This window comes from Podarcis tiliguerta (assembly GCF_965153285.1).
Source record: "Podarcis tiliguerta genome assembly, chromosome: 10".
Lineage (NCBI taxonomy): Eukaryota > Metazoa > Chordata > Lepidosauria > Squamata > Lacertidae > Podarcis > Podarcis tiliguerta.
Window position 1 is genome coordinate 6,081,561 of NC_139543.1, and position 21,377 is coordinate 6,102,937.

General features: G+C 45.8%; 2 protein-coding genes across 2 annotated transcripts in view; one reads left to right on the forward strand and one right to left on the reverse strand.

Annotated features, from left to right (window-relative positions):
* CCDC146 (coiled-coil domain containing 146) overlaps positions 1–1,273 on the reverse strand; it is a 67,056-nt gene extending 65,783 nt beyond the window's left edge. The window contains exon 1 of the mRNA XM_083399514.1: positions 1,149–1,273. The gene's annotated coding sequence lies outside the window, so the exon portion shown is untranslated. The remainder of the gene's footprint in view (positions 1–1,148) is intronic.
* Positions 1,274–1,405: 132 nt separating this feature from the next.
* Positions 1,406–21,377, forward strand: part of FAM185A (family with sequence similarity 185 member A) — a 39,865-nt gene continuing 19,893 nt past the window's right edge. Inside the window, exons 1-6 of the mRNA XM_083399975.1 lie at positions 1,406–1,543; positions 1,690–2,205; positions 3,236–3,345; positions 3,639–3,731; positions 10,898–11,036; positions 21,266–21,307. Coding sequence (XP_083256101.1) covers positions 1,746–2,205; positions 3,236–3,345; positions 3,639–3,731; positions 10,898–11,036; positions 21,266–21,307 — 844 coding nt within the window. The 5' untranslated portion in view covers positions 1,406–1,543; positions 1,690–1,745. The remainder of the gene's footprint in view (positions 1,544–1,689; positions 2,206–3,235; positions 3,346–3,638; positions 3,732–10,897; positions 11,037–21,265; positions 21,308–21,377) is intronic.

The following is a 21,377-nucleotide window of genomic DNA, read 5'->3' on the forward strand; positions in this document are numbered from 1 at the left end:
GGGGGGGGGATCTGCGAGAAAGGATGGGGGCCCAAAGGAAGTTATAGAAGAACCAGTCCACCCAGCCATCTTGCAATTACTTCAGCATGCTAAAGTCCGTTAGCTTCACTATGTGATAATTACAGAATCCTGACACATGGAGCAGCCTCTTTCGGCTAACACATAGGCACACCTGGGAACTATCCTCCCACCCACTAAAACCACCTTCTGCATTAGTGGCAGAAGAGCTGGCTAGCTTTTTATTTAAATACCATATTTTTTGCTCTATAAGACTCACTTTTTCCCTCCTAAAAACTAAGGGGAAATGTGTGTGCGTCTTATGGAGCGAATGCAGGCTGTGCAGCTATCCCAGAAGCCAGAACAGCAAGAGGGATTGCTGCTTTCACTGCACAGCAATCCCTCTTGCTGTTCTGGCTTCTGAGATTAAGAATATTTTTTTTTCTTGTTTTCCTCCTCCAAAAACTAGGTGCGTCTTGTGGTCTGGTGCGTCTTATAGAGCGAAAAATACGGTACCTATGGGCCTGATGGGACACTCACTCTCTGGACTCAGAACAGTTGGCGATGGGGGTGGGGGTAGCACTTTGCTTCAGATGGTGGCATGGGAGCCAATTCCTAGGGGCTGAGGCTATTTTGCCCCCCCCCCCAATAAAATATTTGAGGGATGTGTGCCCCCCCCCCCCAAAGTTGATGAGCATTGCCATTCAAATGGGGCATGCGTGTGTGCCGCATCTTGTGGGGCAGGGTTTACCTGGGCCACCCCCAATATTTTAATTAAGCTGCCCCCGCTTGGATGGGGGTGGCCATAGGTATACTCAGGGTGGTCTAGAGTTACCTGTTCAGCTCCCCCCCCCCCGCATGTTTAGCTTCTCCGAGGTTTGGCCGCCCCCTGGGAGGAAGTGCTTTGGGGAGGAGGGAGCTGTGGGGTTCTCTGGGCCGCTTGTGCCCTTGAAACACATTCTGGGGCGTGAATCAAAGTCCCAGACGCCATTGCTCCGCTTCCTTCTCCCGCGTCATTGCACTGAAGGGGGTCGGTCTAGATGACCCTCGGGGGTCCCTTCCATCTCTTCAAATCCCACGACTCCTCCCCTCGCGCCCAGAGCAGGCTTCCTTCCCTCCTTTTTCAAACCAGGGCGCGCCTGCTCCTTTACCTTCCCCGCGCGGCCCCGCTCCCTCCGGGGAAAGCTCGACGCCGCCGCCGGAGAGGCTGGAGCCCCGTCAGCGCCCTGCGTTGCCATGGTGACCGACTCTCCTCGTCGAGTCCCGCCCTCCGCGCTTCCTATTGGGCAGCCGCAAGACTCCATCCTGTCCTGAGGGAGGGCAGGGAGACATCCGCCTCCCCCAGCCGCTCAGGGGCCAAAGCTTCCCCGGGAGACGCTCAGCTTCCCGGGACTTGTAGTTCGGCCTTCGGGCTCCGTCAACGCTCCGACGTCAGCAGGGAACCACAATTCCCAGCAGCCACCTCGGCGCCCCTGGACTGGCCAATCGCTGCTAGTACAGCTCACCGGTTCTGCGCTTGTTGTTTTGAAACTTCCAGGATGGGTTTGTAAGTGGGCAGAGGGGGTTCCCCCTAATGCAGATACCCTAACCCTAAAGGGTCTTGGGGAGGGAGGGAGGGAGGGGGTGTCCCATGCCCAGCCCAGAGCCTGGAGCGCAACTTCTCCCCTTGCACTTTGATTTTCTTCTTTGCAGGGCTGGGTTGTTGCGTGTCAGAAGGACCCCCTGAAGCAGCCTCAAGGCAGTGCAGGATGCGGCCCCCCAGAGGCTGGAGCACGGCAGCGAGGACAGTGGCCGGGAGCTGGCATCGGTTGTTGAAGGGCGAAGGCGTCACTGGGCGAAGGTCGTGGACTGGCAGCTGCCAGCAGCCTCGCTGGTTTGCTGCCAGCCCTTGTCGCTGCAGCAAGTCGGAAGCGAGCAAGCGGAAGGGCAGCAAGCCTCTCAAGGAGTGGACTCTGGTTGTCGGCCCCTATGGCCTCCTGAAGGCCCGGCTCCCTTGCCACGTCTCTGTGCACTCTTTGGACCCACACAAGTACCCCCAAGCGGACAGGGTGTTCGTGACGGTGCGTGGGGCAACCGCCGGCCCCGCGCGCGGTGCAGATTTGGATAGTTTGCATGTGAAGTATGATGAGGTGCGAAAGGAGATTACGATAATCTCGGAAGACATGGACGGCGCAGCCTCTGTGGATGTGAGGACCCCCGTAAAATTTGGTATGTGCAGCAACTGGTCAAAAAGAGGCACTGCTGTGACATTTAACTGAAGTGCCCCATAGTAGATAATGTGGCCCATTCAAGCTGCTACTTCCCAGCTTTTGCAGATACAGTGGTACCTCGGGTTAAGAACTTAATTCGTTCTGGAGGTCTGTTCTTAACCTGTAACTGTTCTTAACGTGAGGCACCACTTTAGCTAATGGGGCCTCCTGCTGCCAACCATGCGATTTCTGTTCTCATCCTGAAGCAAAGTTCTTAACCCGAGGTACTATTTCTGGATTAGCAGAGTCTGTAACCTGAAGCGTATGTAACCCGAGGTACCACTGTACACCGATAAGAGACCCAGTGTTGCTATTGACAGGAGTCATAATGTTCACTACTGCAGCTCAAAAGCTTCTGCTGCAAGGCCAGAGTTCAGGAAGATGCCTTGGCAAAATTAGGAACACTGTCTAAATCCCAGCTGTTTAGTCAGCTCAGCTTTTCTCTTTCCTGCTGCTATCACCAGGCCAAACCCAGAAAGCATCTTACCTTTCTTTGACAGTTATTATGGTGAAGTCACTTGGTGGGTAGTCTGTTGGACTTGGATTGGGCAAACTTGCATTCCAATCCTGCCATTCGCAAAGCTCAACACGGAACCTTAGGCCAGTCACAGTCTTTATTAGTCTCACAGGGTTATTGTCAATAAAATCATTAAATAAGCTCCATATATGCTCTCCTTGGAGGAAGAGTAGCGTACACATGTCATAACAACAATCATAACTGCTAATAATTTGGCTCCGTAACCTGGGTATATTTTAAATATATCCCTTGTCCTTCCTACACATCGCTGTAATATGTATTTTTTCCTTAACACTTCAGATGCTGACATGTGACACTAATTGTTTGTTTGGGGGACTCAGGAACATGCTTTGAAAGTGGGGTGCTTCTTTTTTCACTCTGTTACATTGTTTTGCTAAAGGAAATCAAAATTTTAGATTGCTTTGCATTGAATTTGTTTCTATTTATCTCCACTATTTAAAATTGATTTTAGACTTGGATATCAAGACAACGGGGAATGGCTGTGTGAAGACTGAGAAAATTGAATGTAACAGCTGCAGAATAGAGACAGAAAAGGGAACGAGCATCTTGCGGTCAATAAAGGTACCAGTATAGATACAAGAGTACAAGACTTGTGTTTTCTATCCTCTTGTATATATTTTTTGCAAGTCTTTTCTTGGGACCTCTCCTGCAACTGCATAATAAGTAGAAATTCAGACCTGGAACTCTTTTAGCCATGCAGATATAATTGTGGGTCCTGCAAGAATTAATTGACGTATCACTTTCCATAATAACAGCCGAGAGATGCAGGTGAAATCCTAGTTAGGGCCCATCGTAACTGTCTTCAAAAAAAATAAGAACTGAGCTCTTTTAACATGTATGCAATTCTGTTTCAGAGTCAGAAAATTGACATTCAAGCTAAAGGAGGGAAAGTTATCTGCCTGGGAACTCTTCAAGGAAATGCTGATATTCATGTGTCACAAGAAAGTGTAAGCATTTTTAAAATGTATGGACTACAATTATTTGGGTCACCTATAAAATACATTGAAGAAATACATTACAAAAATAACATTGTGGACTTTTAAAATCTTCGTGAGAATATGTGTCACTTTTTCAAGTTCTGTGACTATTGCAGGGTTTTTTCAGACAGAGGCTTTGTGTCTTTGACAGCTGTGGGGCAGGAAAAAATTCAGCAAGTACAGTGCTCCTTTCATTGCGTCTCTGGGCTGGGAAAACTGCACCTGCTTGCGTTGAAGTTAAAGCTATAGAGCTACATTGCATAGACCAGGGTTTGGAGTGGAAAACCTATTTGTAGAAACTAGCAGTTCTTATTATAAAGCAAATATTATTACATTTAGCATCAAGGCCAGCTCTACTGTGAGACAGAATGAGGCAGCTACCTCAGGTGGCAGATGCTGAGGGGTGTGGAGTGGACAGAACTGTGTGTGCTCTTCATGTCCTTCTCCACACCCCTTAAGATACTCTGTTGTCTTCAGATGCAATGGTGGAATTCCGTCGCATTGCCAGTCTTGAACTAAGGCCCCATCTCCGCCATACATTCAAAGCAGTATCATACAGCTGTAAACGGTAATGGCTTTCCCTTCAAAATCCCGGAAATTTTAGTTTGAGGGTGTTGAGAGTTGTAAGGAGGCCCTTATTCCCCTCACAGAACTGCTGTTCTCAGAGTCGTTTAACAATCCTTCTTCCCAGGAAACTCCGGGATCTGTAGTTCTGAGAGGGGAATGTTGTTGTTTAGTTGTTTAGTCGTGTCTGACTCTTCGTGACCCCCTGGACCAGAGCACGTCAGGCACTCCTGCCTTCCACTGCCTCCCGCAGTTTGGTCAAACTCATGCTGGTAGCTTCGAGAACACTATCCAACCATCTTGTCTTCTGTCGTCCCCTTCTCCTCCATCTTTCCCAACATCAGGGTCTTTTCCAGGGAGTCTTCTCCTCTCATGAGGTGGCCAAAGGATTGGAGCCTCAGCTTCAGGATCTGTCCTTCCAGTGAGCACTCAGGGCTGATTTCCTTCAGAATGGAGAGGTTTGAACTTCTTGCAGTCCATGGGACTCTCAAGAGTCTCCTCCAGCACCATAATTCAAAAGCATCAATTCTTCGGCGATCAGCCTTCTTTATGGTCCAGCTCTCACTTCCGTACATCACTACTGGGAAAACCATAGCTTTAACTATACGGACCTTTGTTGGCAAGGGAATAGGGGTTTCTTAACAACTCTCAGCACCCTTAACAAACTACAATTTCCAAGGATTATTTGGGGGGAAAGCCAGGACTGATTAAAGTGTTATGATACTGCTTTAAATGCATGGTGCAGATGAGGCCAAAAATTCAACATCCAGTCTGGGCAGCTTTTCTAAAGGTAATGGTGTGTGTTTGTGTGCATTGGACACAATCTTTCCCTTTGCCTCAGGCAGCAAAATGTCTTGGGCAAGCCCCATTTAGCATAATGCAACAACAAGTTGACTCTGTGAAAAGTGATTGCGATTCCAGCAACTGAAATTTGAGCTGAACGTGCTTCTATTATAGGTCTCTGAAATTAGACACATACATTATGCTGTTGCTTCCTTTTTCTCTACAAATGTCAAATTGCTTTCAGTATAACTTCTTCGGCAAGTGGAAATTAAACCCTGCAGAGTGAATCGGCTTTTAGATTTGGATTTAATATCCCAGTCGTAGACAAGCTATTCTCAAAATGTTGGGCCATTATTTTTAAATGGGCACATAGCTGAGATGCCATTTAATGGATGTTAATGCCCCCTAATTATCCCAAGGCAACAGTATTGTAAACACAACTGAAATTCACGTCTTCTGTGGAAATGCAGGTGAGGTGTTGAAACTTCAGTTAGTTCCAAGTATTTTCCAGAAGATGGCGCCTTTGGCTTGTTTGCTTTGTTATTGGAAAGTGTTATTGTTCCTTGAGATGTGTATAATGTGACCCTGACTTGAGCAGCACTGAGGGGTAAATAAATATCTCATAGGTAGACAGCAGAGAATTTTCCCATCCATTCAAGGCCTGCAAGAAAAGAGCGATATCTCAAGTGTGCTTATTTTATTGCTGGAATTGCTTGCAGGAATAATAATTCCAGCTAGTTCCTTGGAAATAATTTAAAGTGAATTTGTAAGAGCATAGAGATTATTTGCGACCTCCTTTGGCTTACCTCAGCCAAGATGAATTGATCAGAGAGACTAAGGCTGCAATCCTAACTGCATTTACAAGGGAGTAAACCCTGGCTGTAGGACTTTTGCTTCATCTTACTTTGTTTAGAATACAGTGGAACCTCTACTTACAACCATAATCTGTTCCAGAGGTCCGGCCATAACTAGAAACATACATAAGTAGAGGCACGCTTTGCCATAGAAAGTAATGGAAAAGTGAATTGATCCGTTCAATTTAACACAGATTTTACTTTCTAACGAGACCATAGATCCATAAAATAAAGGCGATAATCAATGTACTGTACTATAAAATAAATAAGTATTGTAGATGAAAAAAATTAACATTAATTTTTTTTCTTACGTGCACTGAGGGTGGGTGGGCTTATCTGGCTACAAGCTGGGGGTGGGGCAAGGGTCAGTAAGGACCTGATTCACTTTGGCCAGGGTCAGTATTTTTCCTTGCCATGCCAGGTTCTTCTCCGGACTTTCACAGGTTGGTTGCTCGGCAGGGTTTGGGGCTGCAGTGCGCCCTGCTGTGCCCCTTGCAGGCGGCACATCTTCCACAGCTTCAGGGGTGGGATGGGGGCTGTCTCCCCAGCAACAGAGGCCCCAGCGCTGCCCTGCAGCCGGCCACGCAAGCTCCAGGCTGCTGGCAAGGCCCCTGTTCATATCTAGAGGAAAGTTCATAAGTCGAAGCACCTACTGAAGGTCGTAACTGGAATTGTATGTAAGTAGAGCCATACATAAGTCGAGGTTCCACTGTACACTGGGTGAAGAACTCACTCTTGTGTTAACATACAGCTGTTTTAAAAGACAGCCGGAGTTGTATTTCAGCATATGTAGTAATCTCTGATAAAGCAAGAAAGTACAATAAGTAGGGTTATTGCGGTAGCCATAAGAATCTTAATGCATAGTATAGAAAAATACACACTTCCCGTTCTGGCTGGGAGATACTAAAGTAGGGTTGCCATAATTCAGGAAGTGGAAATCAGGAAACAAAAGTGAATGGGGTGAAAAATGTCACATATCAAACTGGAAATGTCTAGAAAATAAGAATTGGACATGATCCGTAGATAAGCTGAAACATTAACCCTGCTAGGGAGTCATATTGAAATGCTCTGGTTCGCCAGAAGTGGCTTAGTCATGCTGGCCACATGATCCAGAAAGCTGTACACTGGCTCCCTCAGCCAATAAAGCGAGATGACCGCCGCAACCCCAGAGTCTGCGACTGGACCTAATGGCCAGGGGTCCCTTTACCTTTACCCTTCCTCACCAGTGATATGTTCATACATGAGGAAATGTACAATACAATGACAATGTAGCTAACGGTGCCTCAATATTGTAGGAGGAAAGAGGAAGAAATTGACAAAGGATTGCATTTTGCGCAGTAACCCTTCGTTGAGTGTATTCTCACCCTTTGTTTACAGACCTGATTTGTATGCTAGTGATTAACTTCACATGTTCTTTTGAAGATTTTTTTCATCCAGATGAGAAACATAGAATTTATAATATACTAATTTATCTTACAGTGACCATATAATGTTCTGTGGTGTGTGTCTCTGTGTGTAAACCCTATGTATAAACCAGCAAAATCACAGCTGTAGAATTAAGCGTCAAAACTGACATGTATAACACTTATCTTCCAAGCACAATAGCAGAGCAGCCAACTTTTTGGAGGAAGAAGTTTGGCTTGCTTTCTCGAAGAGCCATTTCTGTTAGCAATCAGCCTGTATTTTATCTGCCATGTGGGCTTTTATGACAATTTTGTTCCATCGACTACAGTCATCATTATGTAGCTGGGGCTCTGTCAGCGTTTCCAGTGTAAACCAAGACTGTCAGAGGTTTGTAGCTGTGCATTATAATTCCCCTGGCAATGAAACTGGACACTTTCTGCTTCAGTCACTGGGGCAAATGCTTAAAACATTGAGAGAGAGATTGGGATGAACATTTAAAAACCTGTGGATTAGTTCAAATGCTTTGTTTTTAAGAAATAAAATGGGGTTAACCCAACTAGCAGCTAGAAACAAGCAGCAACTCTTTCCTGGGGCTGCCTCTCTCGATAGAGAGGCTAGCCCAGGCTTCCTCAACCTCGGCCCTCCAGATGTTTTGGGACTACAACTCCCATGATCCCTAGCTAGCAGGACCAGTGGTCAGGGATGATGGGAATTGTAGTCTCAAAACATCTGGAGGGCCAAGGTTGAGGAAGCCTGGGCTAGCCTAAAATCCCACTGGCATTGCAGATGTGGTTCCTCACCCGATTCTCCTTATCACATCGTACCTACTGGTGTGTGTACAAGTGATGGAAGCGCTAAACTGCCTTGTAGACAGTAATTGCATGATTTTTCAGTGCTGATGTCTGACCCCAGTTATCTGGCGTACGTACACATAAGCAGGCTGACATGGGGTCAAATTGATACCCGAGTCTCGCTTAACAGTGGGTGAAAGTAAGAGATACTGTGTTCCGTAGAGAGGTGTGATGCCTTGCTGAGCATCTGGTTGAGAGTCTTCTTTGTTTCGGAGGAATTGTCAGCAGCTTGACTACATCATACAGTTCTTCATTTTATAAGGCTGTGATAGATCGTGCTGAAATGCTAGAGCAGATTTTAAGCCAAATTAATACACAGCTTTAAATCAGATAGGCATGCTGGGTCACAAAATTGCATATGAGACAGGACTGAACCGGAAAATTAAAAGCATCTGAATGTTTTATTGCAGCATAAGTCAAACCGAGCTTAGTAGAACACAATTAAATTTGATAAGGTATTTGTATCTATTATATTCTTCGTGTTTACAATAGTTCCAATGTGACTGTAGAAACTGTTCGTTTGGTAAAACATCTTTAGACTTTTATTATCCTGGCTCTTGCTCTGGCTGCCTGCTGTATCCTTCTTTGTCTCTTAAAAAACGAAGAATTTATCAGCTGATTCCATCCACATCTGTCTTGAGCCACCATTTGATCCTGCTGGGAGACTGGTGTTAGTCTACAGAGCATCAGCTTTAGGGAAACCCTAACATCACGAATGAGTGGGAGGGCTGAAATCATATGGTCATGATTTCAGATATTCTGTAGATGTTATTGTTCCTTTGCTTTTCCAGCCTTATTACACTTTTGCAACAATCAGGCATAATATATGTCTTCTTGTCAGGCACACTGACAAAACTCTGCGGTGGCCAGAGCCAAATCAAAACCAGATGGTGTGCCCAAGCGCATCCAACAGCCTTGCAGAGTGATAGTTTTGCCAGGGGTTCCTGGGATAAGCCAATGCCAGACCATTTCTTGAATATAGCCCTTGTTCTCCAGCACAAGCAAACAAGCTAGGCAGAATACCAACCAGGTTAGGAAGGCAGTCCAGGGTCCAGCCATGGACTGCCAAGCTGGAAGACCAAAGACCTAAACTGACAGTTCCAGTGTTGAGGCTGTTGAATTTTTGATGTGCTGATTTCCCAAGAGCTTGCTAATTTATTCCAGCTGCAGCCAATGAGGCAACTGGGGCTGAGCCATTAGTTTGGGTTTCCTCAACCTCGGCCCTCCAGATGTTTTGAGACTACAAGTCCCATCATCCCTGACCACTGTTCCTGCTAGCCAGGGATCATGGGAGTTGTAGGCCACAAACATCTGGAGGGCTAAGGTTGAGGAAGCCTGCATTAGTTTCTTTCCTCCATTTTAGCAGCAGTTTCAATGCAAACCGCTTGTTGCTGCAGGAGCAGCAAAGCCCCTTTCTCTGCAGTTTGCAAGCACCCAAAAACAAGGTGGCTGTTGGACTCTTGGGAAGTGCTGCACCATGGACTGACAAGTAAGTGAGGCAACTCACCTGTCTGTCATCTGATACCATAGTGATGCTAGGGGGTTGGCAGGTGGCTTATCCCACCCACCTGTTGAAATTGGGCCACAGGAGAATCTGGCCTACTGGGCCAAAAATACTCCCCACCACTGCACTAGAGACAGAAATCCACACACCTGGGCCTTGATGGTGACACTGGTCTTTAGCTATCATTAAAGCTGTACAGTGGTACCTCTGGTTACATATGCTTCAGGTTACATACGCTTCAGGTTACACACACATACGCTTCAGGTTACACACACCGCTTCAGGTTATATACGCTTCAGGTTACACACCCCGCCACCCCGCTATTCCCCGATCTGATCTGGAGGCTGGCTTTTAATTTTAAAGCGAGAGGGAACGCCGCCGCCGACCAGCCACGGCACCCCGCCGGACGCGGGCGCGGCGGAGGGGAGCGCGACGCGACGAGAGGGACGAGCTCCCCGGGGCTCACCAGCCCCACAAGCTCGGGGGACAGCGGGGCAAGCCGCTGCCCCACGGAGGCTAGAGAGGCTGTCCCTGAAGGCAGAAGAGGGAGACAGAGCGCTCCGTCTCCCTCTTCTAGCTTGGGGATGGCTGCGCAAACCTGGGGGGGAAATAAAAATTTTTTCCTTGATTTCCCCCCCAAAAAACTAGGTGTGTCCTATGGGCCGGTGCGTCCAATAGGGCGAAAAATACGGTAATATTCCATCTTTATTGAACAGTTATTCTGATTTGTTTGTGGGGCAGTTATATGACAATGAACGTTCACTTTGCATTTCCTGGTTTGCTTGTGGGGTGTTTTTACGTCCTCTTGTTAGTCATTTAATCATTCTAAACTTTTCAATGCATTTCCCCTTCACTTTCCAACCTGCAAAAAGTTCAGTTCTTTATTTAAAGTGGATTTGTGACAGAGTGCTTTAATTTTATGGCTACGTTTACAGTATGGGACTGAATCCTACCTGCAAAATAAAACCAATTGGAGACATCCTATACCATCCTTGGATGAATATTCATCCCCACCTCCTGTCTATTCTGAAGATTCTAGCTAGCAGATATCTGGAGCTCTATGAACATGTGTATGTGAAAGATGTAGCTTAATATATCATTAAGATGAACTGATGTTTGTCTGTTTCCTGGCTGTAATGCTGTTATATTAATTTATTCATTTCCCCCCTTTTACAGAGTGTGAATATAGAAAAGCTACAAGGGTCATCTATTCACATTTCTACCAAAAATGGCTTATTAAAAGCCAAATATCTTTATGCAGAGTCTTCATTGCTCTCTTCAACAGCTGGTGACATTCTGCTGGGGAATGTTCATGGTAAGATAGCAAATTGGTCGGCAATTAGAGCTACATTTTGTTTAGCAAATGCCTTTTTAAATGTTTGTGATAGAAGGTCATCAATTTCACATTTGAGTTCTTTGAGAACTGTTGGGTAGATGCCAGCTAAATGCCACGATATGTCAGTTTTTATTTTTTTCCGATAAGGCCTGGAACTTTGTGTCTTTCCACCACTATCTCAGTGTCTTTCACCACTATCTTGTGCTCAGACTCCCTTACTGCAAAAGTTAGTTCAGGCACCAAGATCTGCCCTTTATCTTCCACTATGAAGACAAACACACACAAAAATTCACCTTCTGTCCAATTGCTTTATCCTCCTTTTCCACACCTCGGATTCCCTTATCATCCAAGGGCCCAACTACTTCCCTAGCAGATGTCCTGTAGTTGAAGAAATTCTTGTTGTTGGTTTTAGTATTTTTAGCAATGTGCTTCTCAAATTATTTTTAGCATTCTTTATTGTCTGCTTGCATTTCTTTTGCCAAAGTTTGTGCTCCTTTTGTTCTCTTTGTTTGGACAAGACTTCTGTTTTTTTAAAGGAGGCCTTCTTGCCTGTAATAAGGGACGCGGATGGCGCTGTGGGTAAAACCTCAACGCCTAGGACTAGCCGATCGCATGGTCAGCGGTTCGAATCCCCGCGGCGGGGTGCGCGCCCGTTGTTCGGTCCCAGCGCCTGCCAACCTAGAATCATAGAATCATAGAATCATAGAGTTGGAAGAGACCACAAGGGTCATCGAGTCCAACCCCCTGCCAAGCAGGAAACACCATCAGAGCACTCCTGACATATGGTTGTCAAGCCTCTGCTTAAAGACCTCCAAAGAAGGAGACTCCACCACACTCCTTGGCAGCAAATTCCACTGTCGAACAGCTCTTACTGTCAGGAAGTTCTTCCTAATGTTTAGGTGGAATCTTCTTTCTTGTAGTTTGGATCCATTGCTCCGTGTCCGCTTCTCTGGAGCAGCAGAAAACAACCTTTCTCCCTCCTCTATGTGACATCCTTTTATATATTTGAACATGGCTATCATATCACCCCTTAACCTCCTCTTCTCCAGGCTAAACATGCCCAGCTCCCTTAGCCGATCCTCATAAGGCATTGTTTCCAGGCCTTTGACCATTTTGGTTGCCCTCCTCTGTACACGTTCTAGTTTGTCAGTGTCCTTCTTGAACTGTGGTGCCCAGAACCTAGCAGTTCGAAAGCACTCCCGGGTGCAAGTAGATAAGTAGGGACCGCTTACTAGCGGGAAGGTAAACGGCGTTTCCGTGTGCGGCTCTGGCTCGCCAGAGCAGCGATGTCACGCTGGCCACGTGACCCGGAAGCGTCTTCGGACAGCGCTGGCCCTTGGCCTCTTTGAGTGAGATGGGCGCACAACCCTAGAGTCTGTCAAGACTGGCCCGTACGGGCAGGGGTACCTTTACCTTTACTCTTGCCTGTAATAGCTTCTTTGGCTCTGCTTGTTAAGCATGCTGGCATCTTCTTGGCCAGGGTGATACCACTTCTGATCTGTGATAAACATCCAGTGGAACTCCCAGCTAAGTGTATATAGGATTGCGGCCATACCTAATTCCAAGCATGGCAGATTAAGAAACAATACTCAAAACTATAAACTACTACACTGACAGTCACTGTTAGCAAGCTATAGCTTTTTGGCTAAATGATTGCATTAAAATATTATATAGATAAAGTGGTATCTTAAGGGAAGTACCCTATAACTACACCAACAATAGGTGGAAAACGCAATACTCGTAGCTAGAGGAATTCCACTGGCATAACGATATTTTCTTCATAAACAGGATCTGTTCCTTCGTTACTGTAATTATATGTGAATGCTGCTTCAGTGTGGCCATTCTAGCAACGACAGGCAGTGGGCTAGGAAAATGTCATGCTTCTTTCTTGTGCCAGTGTCGCCCTTCCTGGAGCCATGTGTGTTCCCAGTTTGGGAAGGAACTTGGAGCTCTCCCTTATGAACTGGATCTAAATCTTTGCAGAAATCAGCGGGGTTAGTGTCTCTTGATACAAATTGGTGTCACGATGACTTGTGTTTGTGCTGATTTGTTGGAAACATTTCCCTGGGTGTTTGGGCTGGCCTGGTGCACTCCAGCCAAGGCACTGCCAATTCCATTCTTGGTCAAGAGCATCCTATGTCTTGGTCCAGTGGTTCTCATCTGTTCTTGGGCAGATGACTAATCTGTGTATCCTTCATGTTGCTTAGGTTGGTGGTCAGAGTGTGGGTGTGCAGTTCCTCTAGTCATAATTTACCACTCCTGGTGTGCAGACTTTCCATGGGCTTGAGGTATTCAGCCTTGGTGATTCAGAAGCTTATACTGAATCTGAAAACTACCCATCTTTATAAGGCCACAGAAGTTCAGCACTATGGCACCAAGCTGTCAGCTCTCAACAAGTGTCCATCTTGCTTCAGATGCCATTAGTTCTTTCTCCCCCACCCACGTCCCTAGATGTATGCCTCTCTTTATTTTTTCATAGTGAACTGGCTGCTAACTTAAACTCCTGGCTGTCATCCCAGCCTTCAGAATAGAGCCAGGCTGACTGGGCACACACAGTCTTGAATAAATAAATACAACTTGATTTTAAAAATTATGGAAGTATGAACTATATTTAGCTGCCATGTAGTACACTGATGTAAATTTGCCAGTGTCCAATTCAAAGCTCCTAACTAATAGGTTCTTAATAGGCCTGTTCACAAAGGCCTATTATGGATGTTTTAAACTTGTTTTTGTACTTGTGTTGTGTGTGCTTTAGGTTACTTTTACAACACTTCCTATAAAAATATGTTGTATTTTTCTTCCAGGGAGCAGTAAAAAGGCAAACAGAGTTGTATCCAGTTTAAACAAGATAACCTTAACATTGCTCCATGCTTATTTTCAGAATGCTGTTAATGAAATGTTATTGGGACGTTCTGTTATTTTAAACAAGTGTTCTTTCTATAAAAAGTTTTAGAGTCATCAGAAATGAAACATACTTCTGACAGTACAATCCTATACATGCCTACTCAGAAGTAAGTCATACTGAAGTTGCAGTCATATACACCTCACTGAGAATACACTCCACTAAATGGAGGAGGACTTACTTCAGAGTTAATGTGTCAAGGAATGCACTGTGAATGTGTTTATTTTACTGTATTCATATTTTATGGGAAATTAAAACGCTGTAGAAAAAGCAAATAGAAAATGAATGAGTTTTGCAATGAGTGGTGATTCCTTCCAGATGGTGTCATGGGGCCTCTAATGGGCCACTCTAAATCTTTCTGGAAGTATCAACCAGTTTAGGCATTCTTTGGGGGGTGGTAGGACAGGTATCTGGTAGCCACAGACCCATCTACATAGAACTGGGGTTGGGGAGGAACAACACCAACAAGCTCAGAGTCATCTCTCTGTGCAGTGCTTGCAACATAAATGGAAGGAACCCTAAGTATTTTCAGATGCCTCTGTTTTTGCTCATTAGTAGATATCTGTGGCTTCTCACATCAGGGCTAAAAGCAAGATGGATTATTGAGCTTGTATCTTGGAGCCTTCCTCTGTATTTAATCTTGCATCTGATGATGATCCCAAGTCAGAAACTCAAAGAATACAGTGGTACCTTGGAAGTCGAACGGAATCCGTTTGACTTCCAAAACGTTCGGAAACCAAGGCGTGGCTTCTGATTGGCCGCAGGAAGCTTCTAGCACAGCAGAGACATAGTCATCAGATTCTGGAACCAATATTGTCTCAGCCTAATCCTGAAAGTTAGACTTGTATCTTACTATGTACAGATAAACAAAACGTGGGCTTTATAAAAATGCTTCCAGTTTTCATAAGGAGCAAAAATGAAGAAAGCTTGAATTGCTTTTATCAATGATACATTGCCCAACCTCTGTAATTCCTGGATGTCAGCACTAGTTCAGAATAAACAATTTGGCTAGAATTTGACTTTTCCCTCTCCCCAGAATATCTCGATTTGAGGGTTGGTTAGCATAAAAATTATAGGCTTCATTAAGCACTGGTATTGGTGGAACAATTATATGACCACACAATTCTTCTAAAGCAGCATATTGAACTTGCTTCAGATAATGTGATTTGCGAGACCTTCCTTTGTTGATCTTAAAATGTTTCTCATTCTTTATGGGTATCTTTAGAAAGTCCATAAACCAAATGAGGTGGTAAATCTTATTTGAGAAGATCTGAAATTTTTTTACAAAACAATGTGGTTTTTGAAAGTGGAGAACAGAATACATGCCTTTCTAAAAGACTGTCAGCAAATGGTCTGGCTTTGGGAATGAGCTGTAGGCGTCAGCCTGAGATGAGCTGGGAGATGTACTGGGGATTTGGAGCCAAAGAGCAAGGCAGGAATCAGAGAAGAGCAATTATCAGAAACCAAAATCAAGGAGTAGCCAGGAGTCAGAGCTGTAGGGTGAAGCCAGAAGTCAGGCCCAAAGAGGAAAGAGGGACAAATGAGTAGGCCGGCCCAAGGAGCAAGAATCAAGAGTCTGAATCGAAAGGTCACACCTTAATGTTTCACTGCCCTAGAGGCTGGGACCCAAACTCCGCTTCTCTGGAGCAACAGAAAACAACCTTTCTCCCTCCTCTATGTGACATAATTTTATATATTTGAACATGGCTATCATATCACCCCTTAACCTCCTCTTCTCCAGGCTAAACATGCCCAGCTCCCTTAGCCGCTCCTCATAAGGCATCGTTTCCAGACCTTTGACCATTTTGGTTGCCCTTCTCTGGACACGTTCCAGTTTGTCAGTGTCCTTCTTGAACTGTGGTGCCCAGAACTGGACACAGTACTCCAGGTGAGGTCTGACCAGAGCAGAATACAGTGGCACTATTACTTCCCTTGATCTAGATGCTACACTCCTATTGATGCAGCCCAGAATTGCATTGGCTTTTTAAGCTGCCGCGTCACACTGTTGGCTCATGTCAAGTTTGTGGTCAACCAAGACTCCTGGATTCTTTTCACATGTACTGCTCTCAAGCCAGGTGTCACCCATCTTGTATTTGTGCCTCTCATTTTTTTTTGCCCAAGTGCAATACTTTACATTTCTCCCTGTTAAAAGTCATCTTGTTTGTTTTGGCCCAGTTCTCTAATCTGTCAAGGTCGTTTTGAAGTGTGATCCTGTCCTCTGGGGTGTTAGCCACCCCTCCCAGTTTGGTGTCATCTGTTTTCTGCTGCTCCAGAGAAGCGGACACAGAGCAATGGATCCAAACTACAAGAAAGAAGATTCCACCTAAACATTAGGAAGAACGTCTTGACAGTAAGAGCTGTTCGCCAGTGGAATTTGCTGGCAAGGAGTGTGGTGGAGTCTCCTTCTTTGGAGGTCTTTAAGCAGAGGCTTGAGAACCATATGTCAGGAGTGCTCTGATGGTGTTTCCTGCTTGGCAGGGGGTTGGACTCGATGGCCCTTGTGGTCTCTTCCAACTCTATGATTCTATGATTCTATGAATCAAATCAGTGGATTCAAGTCAAGAAAGGAGGTCCCAACTGAACATCAGGAAGAACTTTTCTGACAGTAAGAGCTGTTCGACAGTGGAGCAGACTCCCATAGGAGTTGGATGGACTCTCCTTCCTCAGAGGTTCTTAAGCAGAGGTTGAATGGCCATCTGTCATGTATGATCTGGTTTAGATTCCTGCAATCCAAGGGTTGGACTAGATGACCCCTGAGGTCCCTTCCAACTCTACAATTCTATTGTTCTGCGATTCTATGAAACAGGAAGTCCTTCCTGTCTGGGAGAGTCCATTGGCCAGCCAGGATGGGCCGGGCCAGACTTGAGGATACTTGCTTCCTAGGCAGATGCTGTAACTTGTAGTTCTGTGGCAGCTTAAATGAATCTGAAGGTCCTCTTATTTGAGCTCTTGAAGAAGAAGAAGAAGAAGAAGAAGAAGAAGAAGAAGAAGAAGAGGAGGAGGAGTTTGGATTTGATATTCCGCCTTTCACTCCCTTTAAGGAGTCTCAAAGCGGCTAACATTCTCCTTTCCCTTCCTCCCCCACAACAAACACTCCGTGAGGTGAGTTGGGCTGAGAGACTTCAAAGAAGTGTGACTAGCCCAAGGTCACCCAGCAGCTGCATGTGGAGGAGCGGAGACGCGAACCCGGTTCACCAGAGTACGAGGCTACCGCTCTTAACCACACTGGCTCTCTGTGACAGGGGCACAGTCTGCTTTTGGATCACAGTCTGAATCTGAGACCTACATACAGGATGGGATCAGAAACTGAACTAATGTTCAGAAGAAACTGAAATGTTACATCCTACTCAAAACACTTCTGTGAAATAACTGTCCCTGAAGAGATCGTCAGGTCTGCTTAGTAGATGAAAGGCCCTGAATACAGAGCATCTCCATACAAGTGTCAATATCTGCATCTGTTCATAGACCCTCCATGTGATCAGGAACATACGTGTCATGACCCTAGCTTCAAGTAGTGACTAGAGCATGGACTGGGATGGAGGTTTCTAAAAGTCCCAGGGAGTGGACCTTGTGGCAAGGACTTCAGAGCTGTTGGGTAAAGGCCTTGACACCTGTACAGGATCTAATCACTTCCTGAGACAGCCCCCACCCTGCAAGATATAATTCCCTCTCCCCAAAGAGTGACTGTCGTTATCCCCAAGGACCTCATAAACTGTGCTCCAGCCTGGCCACAACTTGAATGCAGATGGTTAGACTTAGCAGAGGAGTGGAGGAGTATGAATCTCTAGGCCTCTAAAGCTTTCCACATGGCATAGATAGCCAGGCATAGCCGATGGGATATCCTCCATATGTTGCCACACTACACCTCCCATCATCCATTATCATTGGCCATGCTGGTTGAGGATGATGGGAGTTGGAGTCCAATAACATTTGGAAGGCACCAAGTTTGCTACTCCAGAGGGGTTAGTTGGGCACCAGACCTTATTGGAGGAGGTTGCAAACTTAGGGGTGGTTAGTATCCTGGCACTCCAATCCCACCAGCTACTCTGCCTGGCTGATTCAGGATTCTCATTCTTTTCCATACCTAAGGTTGTTTGCACCTCCCTGGGCAGGGCACCACATGGGAGGCATATTTGAATGTTTGTGACCCCAAGGTTGTACAATGTCACACAAAAACATCCCTCCCCCCCCACCCTAAGCAGCTTCCAAGTGAGGAGTGTTAAGCTGTAGAACGGAGTAAGAAACACATGGCAAGACCTTTTAAAATACTTTAAAGGTAAAAGTACCCCTGACAGTTAGGTCCAGTCGTGACCGACTCTGGGGTTGCGGTGCTCATCTCGCTCTATGGGCCGAGGGAGCCGGTGTTTGTCCGCAGACAGCTTCCGGGTCATGTGGCCAGCATGACTAAGCCGCTTCTGGCGAACCAGAGCAGCGCACGGAAATGCCGTTTACCTTCCCGCCGGAGCGGTACCTATTTATCTACTTGCACTTTGACCTGCTTTCGAACTGCTAGGTTGGCAGGAGCTGGGACCGAGCAACAGGAGCTCACTCCGTCGTGGGGATTCGAACCGCCGACCTTCTGATCAGCAAGTCCTAGGCTCTGTGGTTTAACCCACAGCACCACCCACGTCCCCTTAAAATACTTTAGGAGGGCTCAAAACCACTGCTAGACCCTCAAAGTACAGGGCTTCAAGAAGCCTTGAAATATTAAATGCATCACATCTTGGAAGTCTCTGGAAGGGGGGCGAGTTGTGCCTTAAATTATGAAACCTAGTAGGAGGCTGGGATAGATCACAGTGTAATAACATAGCGAGAAAGTTTCGCAATAAGGAAGAACACAGGTGGGATCATAAATCAAGGAAGTAGAAGTAGAATTGGAAGGCAGATCAACATATTAGGGTCATTGGTGCAATCAGGAATCCTGCAGAAGTACAGCACTTCATTTTCTGCCTATAATAGGTAGATTTCTGCTAAGAGCTTTTCCACGCTCCCTCCCTTTTATTTACAAGAAATCTCTGCAAACCAGAAGTCAGGAGGAGATGGACTCTCTAGTGAACGCACATAACCCTATCTCCTGTTTCCCAGAATCCCTTTATGTCCCAGAGCAGCTGTCAGACACCACTTTGTACCATGAAAGCAGAATACAGATTTGGCCAGCTCAGTGATACAAATCCATTAGCTCTGCTCCTGGTAAGACAAGATTCTGGACAGAATTGCAGATGAGCTTTTTCCATGCCAAGCGAAGGCAGCTTTCAGTTCCGCTGGTTTTAATTGCTTGCTATTTTGAAGCATGAAATCTTGCCAGGATGATTAAAACTGACGATTTATAGCCATCTCACCAGATATCTGACGCTGGTAACATCCAGCATTTACTTGGTGTACGTAAGCATTGCACTGAATTAATAGGAGTCATGTGGTCACCACAAGCAGGCAAGGCTCAGGGGCACAGCTGTGACTTATTTGGTTGACTCTAGAGACATCACCTTGCCAACAAAGGTCCGTATAGTAAAAGCTATGGTTTTCCCAGTAGTGATGTATGGAAGTGAGAGCTGGACCATAAAGAAGGCTGATCGCCGAAGAATTGATACTTTTGAATTATGGTGCTGGAGGAGACTCTTGAGAGTCCCATGGACTGCAAGAAGATCAAACCTCTCCATTCTTAAGGAAATCAGCCCTGAATGCTCACTGGAAGGACAGATCGTGAAGCTGAGGCTCCAGTACTTTGGCCACCTCATGAGAAGAGAAGACTCCCTGGAAAAGGCCCTGATGTTGGGAAAGATGGAGGGCACAAGGAGAAGGGGACGGCAGAGGACGAGATGGTTGGACAGTGTTCTCGAAGTTACCAGCATGAGTTTGACCAAACTGCGGGAGGCAGTGGAAGACAGAAGTGCCTGGCGTGCTCTGGTCCATGGGGTCACGAAGAGTCGGACACGACTAAATGACTAAACAACAACAACAAAGGCTGCAGATCTGGGCCTGCTCTCCCATTGCTTCATTCTAGGTGTCATAGTTTCATTTTAGGCTATTTGACTTGGTCGCAGTCGAGTTTTCTGTACCATGCAGAGCTCCATACTACAGTGGCACCTTGGAGATATTGTGGGCAAGGATGCCCAGACTTCATTTCTCTCTATCACTAGCCAAGAGTATCAGAACAATTTCTACCCAGGATCTGCCAGGCAAATTGCAGAACTGCGACTCATCTTCAGATGGAAAGTTAAGCAAAATGCAATTCTGCAGAATAACATGAAGGGACACAGATTGAGGTGGGGGAGTGGGAAAATGTCACCAACTCTACATGTTCACAATCTGGAAAATATTTTCCATTATTTGCTGAGAGATGTATTTCTTGTAACTTACTAGTACAGTGGTGCCCTGCAAGACGAATGCCTCGCAAGACGGAAAACCCGCAAGACGAAAGGGTTTTCCGTTTTCAGAGGCGCTTCGCAAGACGAATTTCCCTATGGGCTTGCTTCGCAAGACGAAAATGACGAAAATTTTTGAGGTTTTTTTTCGCTCCCCAACTCCTTTTTCTGAAGCGCTAAGCTGCTAATAGCCTTTTAGCAGCTAAACCGCTAATCCCTTAAGCCTTAAAAAGCCGTTAATAGCCCTTAAACTGCCAATAGCGCTAATAGCGCTAATCCGCTAATGGGCTTGCTTCACAAGACGAAAAAACCGCAAGATGAAAAGACTCGCGGAACGGATTCTTTTCGTCTTGCGAGGCACCACTGTAATCTGTTGTGTACACTGTTTGGGACTATCCATAAAAAGGGTGGTATTGAAGTCATTCCAATCACTATTTCCCCCCCCCCCATGTAAAACAATTGGGCAGAGGTGGGTGGGTTGGTCCAAAATGAAATAGCTATCAGCTCTGGATATTTTGGGGAACAGTATTGTTTGCTCATTTTTTTCATATAAACCACCTCTGTAAAATGTTTAAAAAGACAGACTATAGATGGCATTAATTTCTGCTTTGGGTGCGTCAGCACATTGCAAATAAGAGGCGATTTATAGTTAGCGGGGCTGGCTCAAGACATTTTAGCACCTGAGGAAAAATGGTGTCTCCTTCCCCACCAGGGAAGAAGGAGTGAGTGAAGATTTGCAACAGCAACAAGGGGGCAATAAAGGTCTGCTTCAGGAACTGCTGCCTCTGTGGATCCTGTAACCTGAGGCAGTCGCCTCGCCTTGCCTCATGGATGGGCTGGCCCTGATAATTGGCCTCAGGACCACTCAACATCTTGCTCATTCACTGTGTGAATTAAAACCGTCGTACACCGAGCTTCAAACTACTGTTTTAATTTTTTTGCAGGAGACACAACCCTTAAAACAAAAACAGGAAACATCACAGTAGGTAAGTTGAAGGGTGTATGTTTGTTTGTTTTTACCTGTGCAGATGTCAGGTGTGGGCAGCTTTTCAGCCC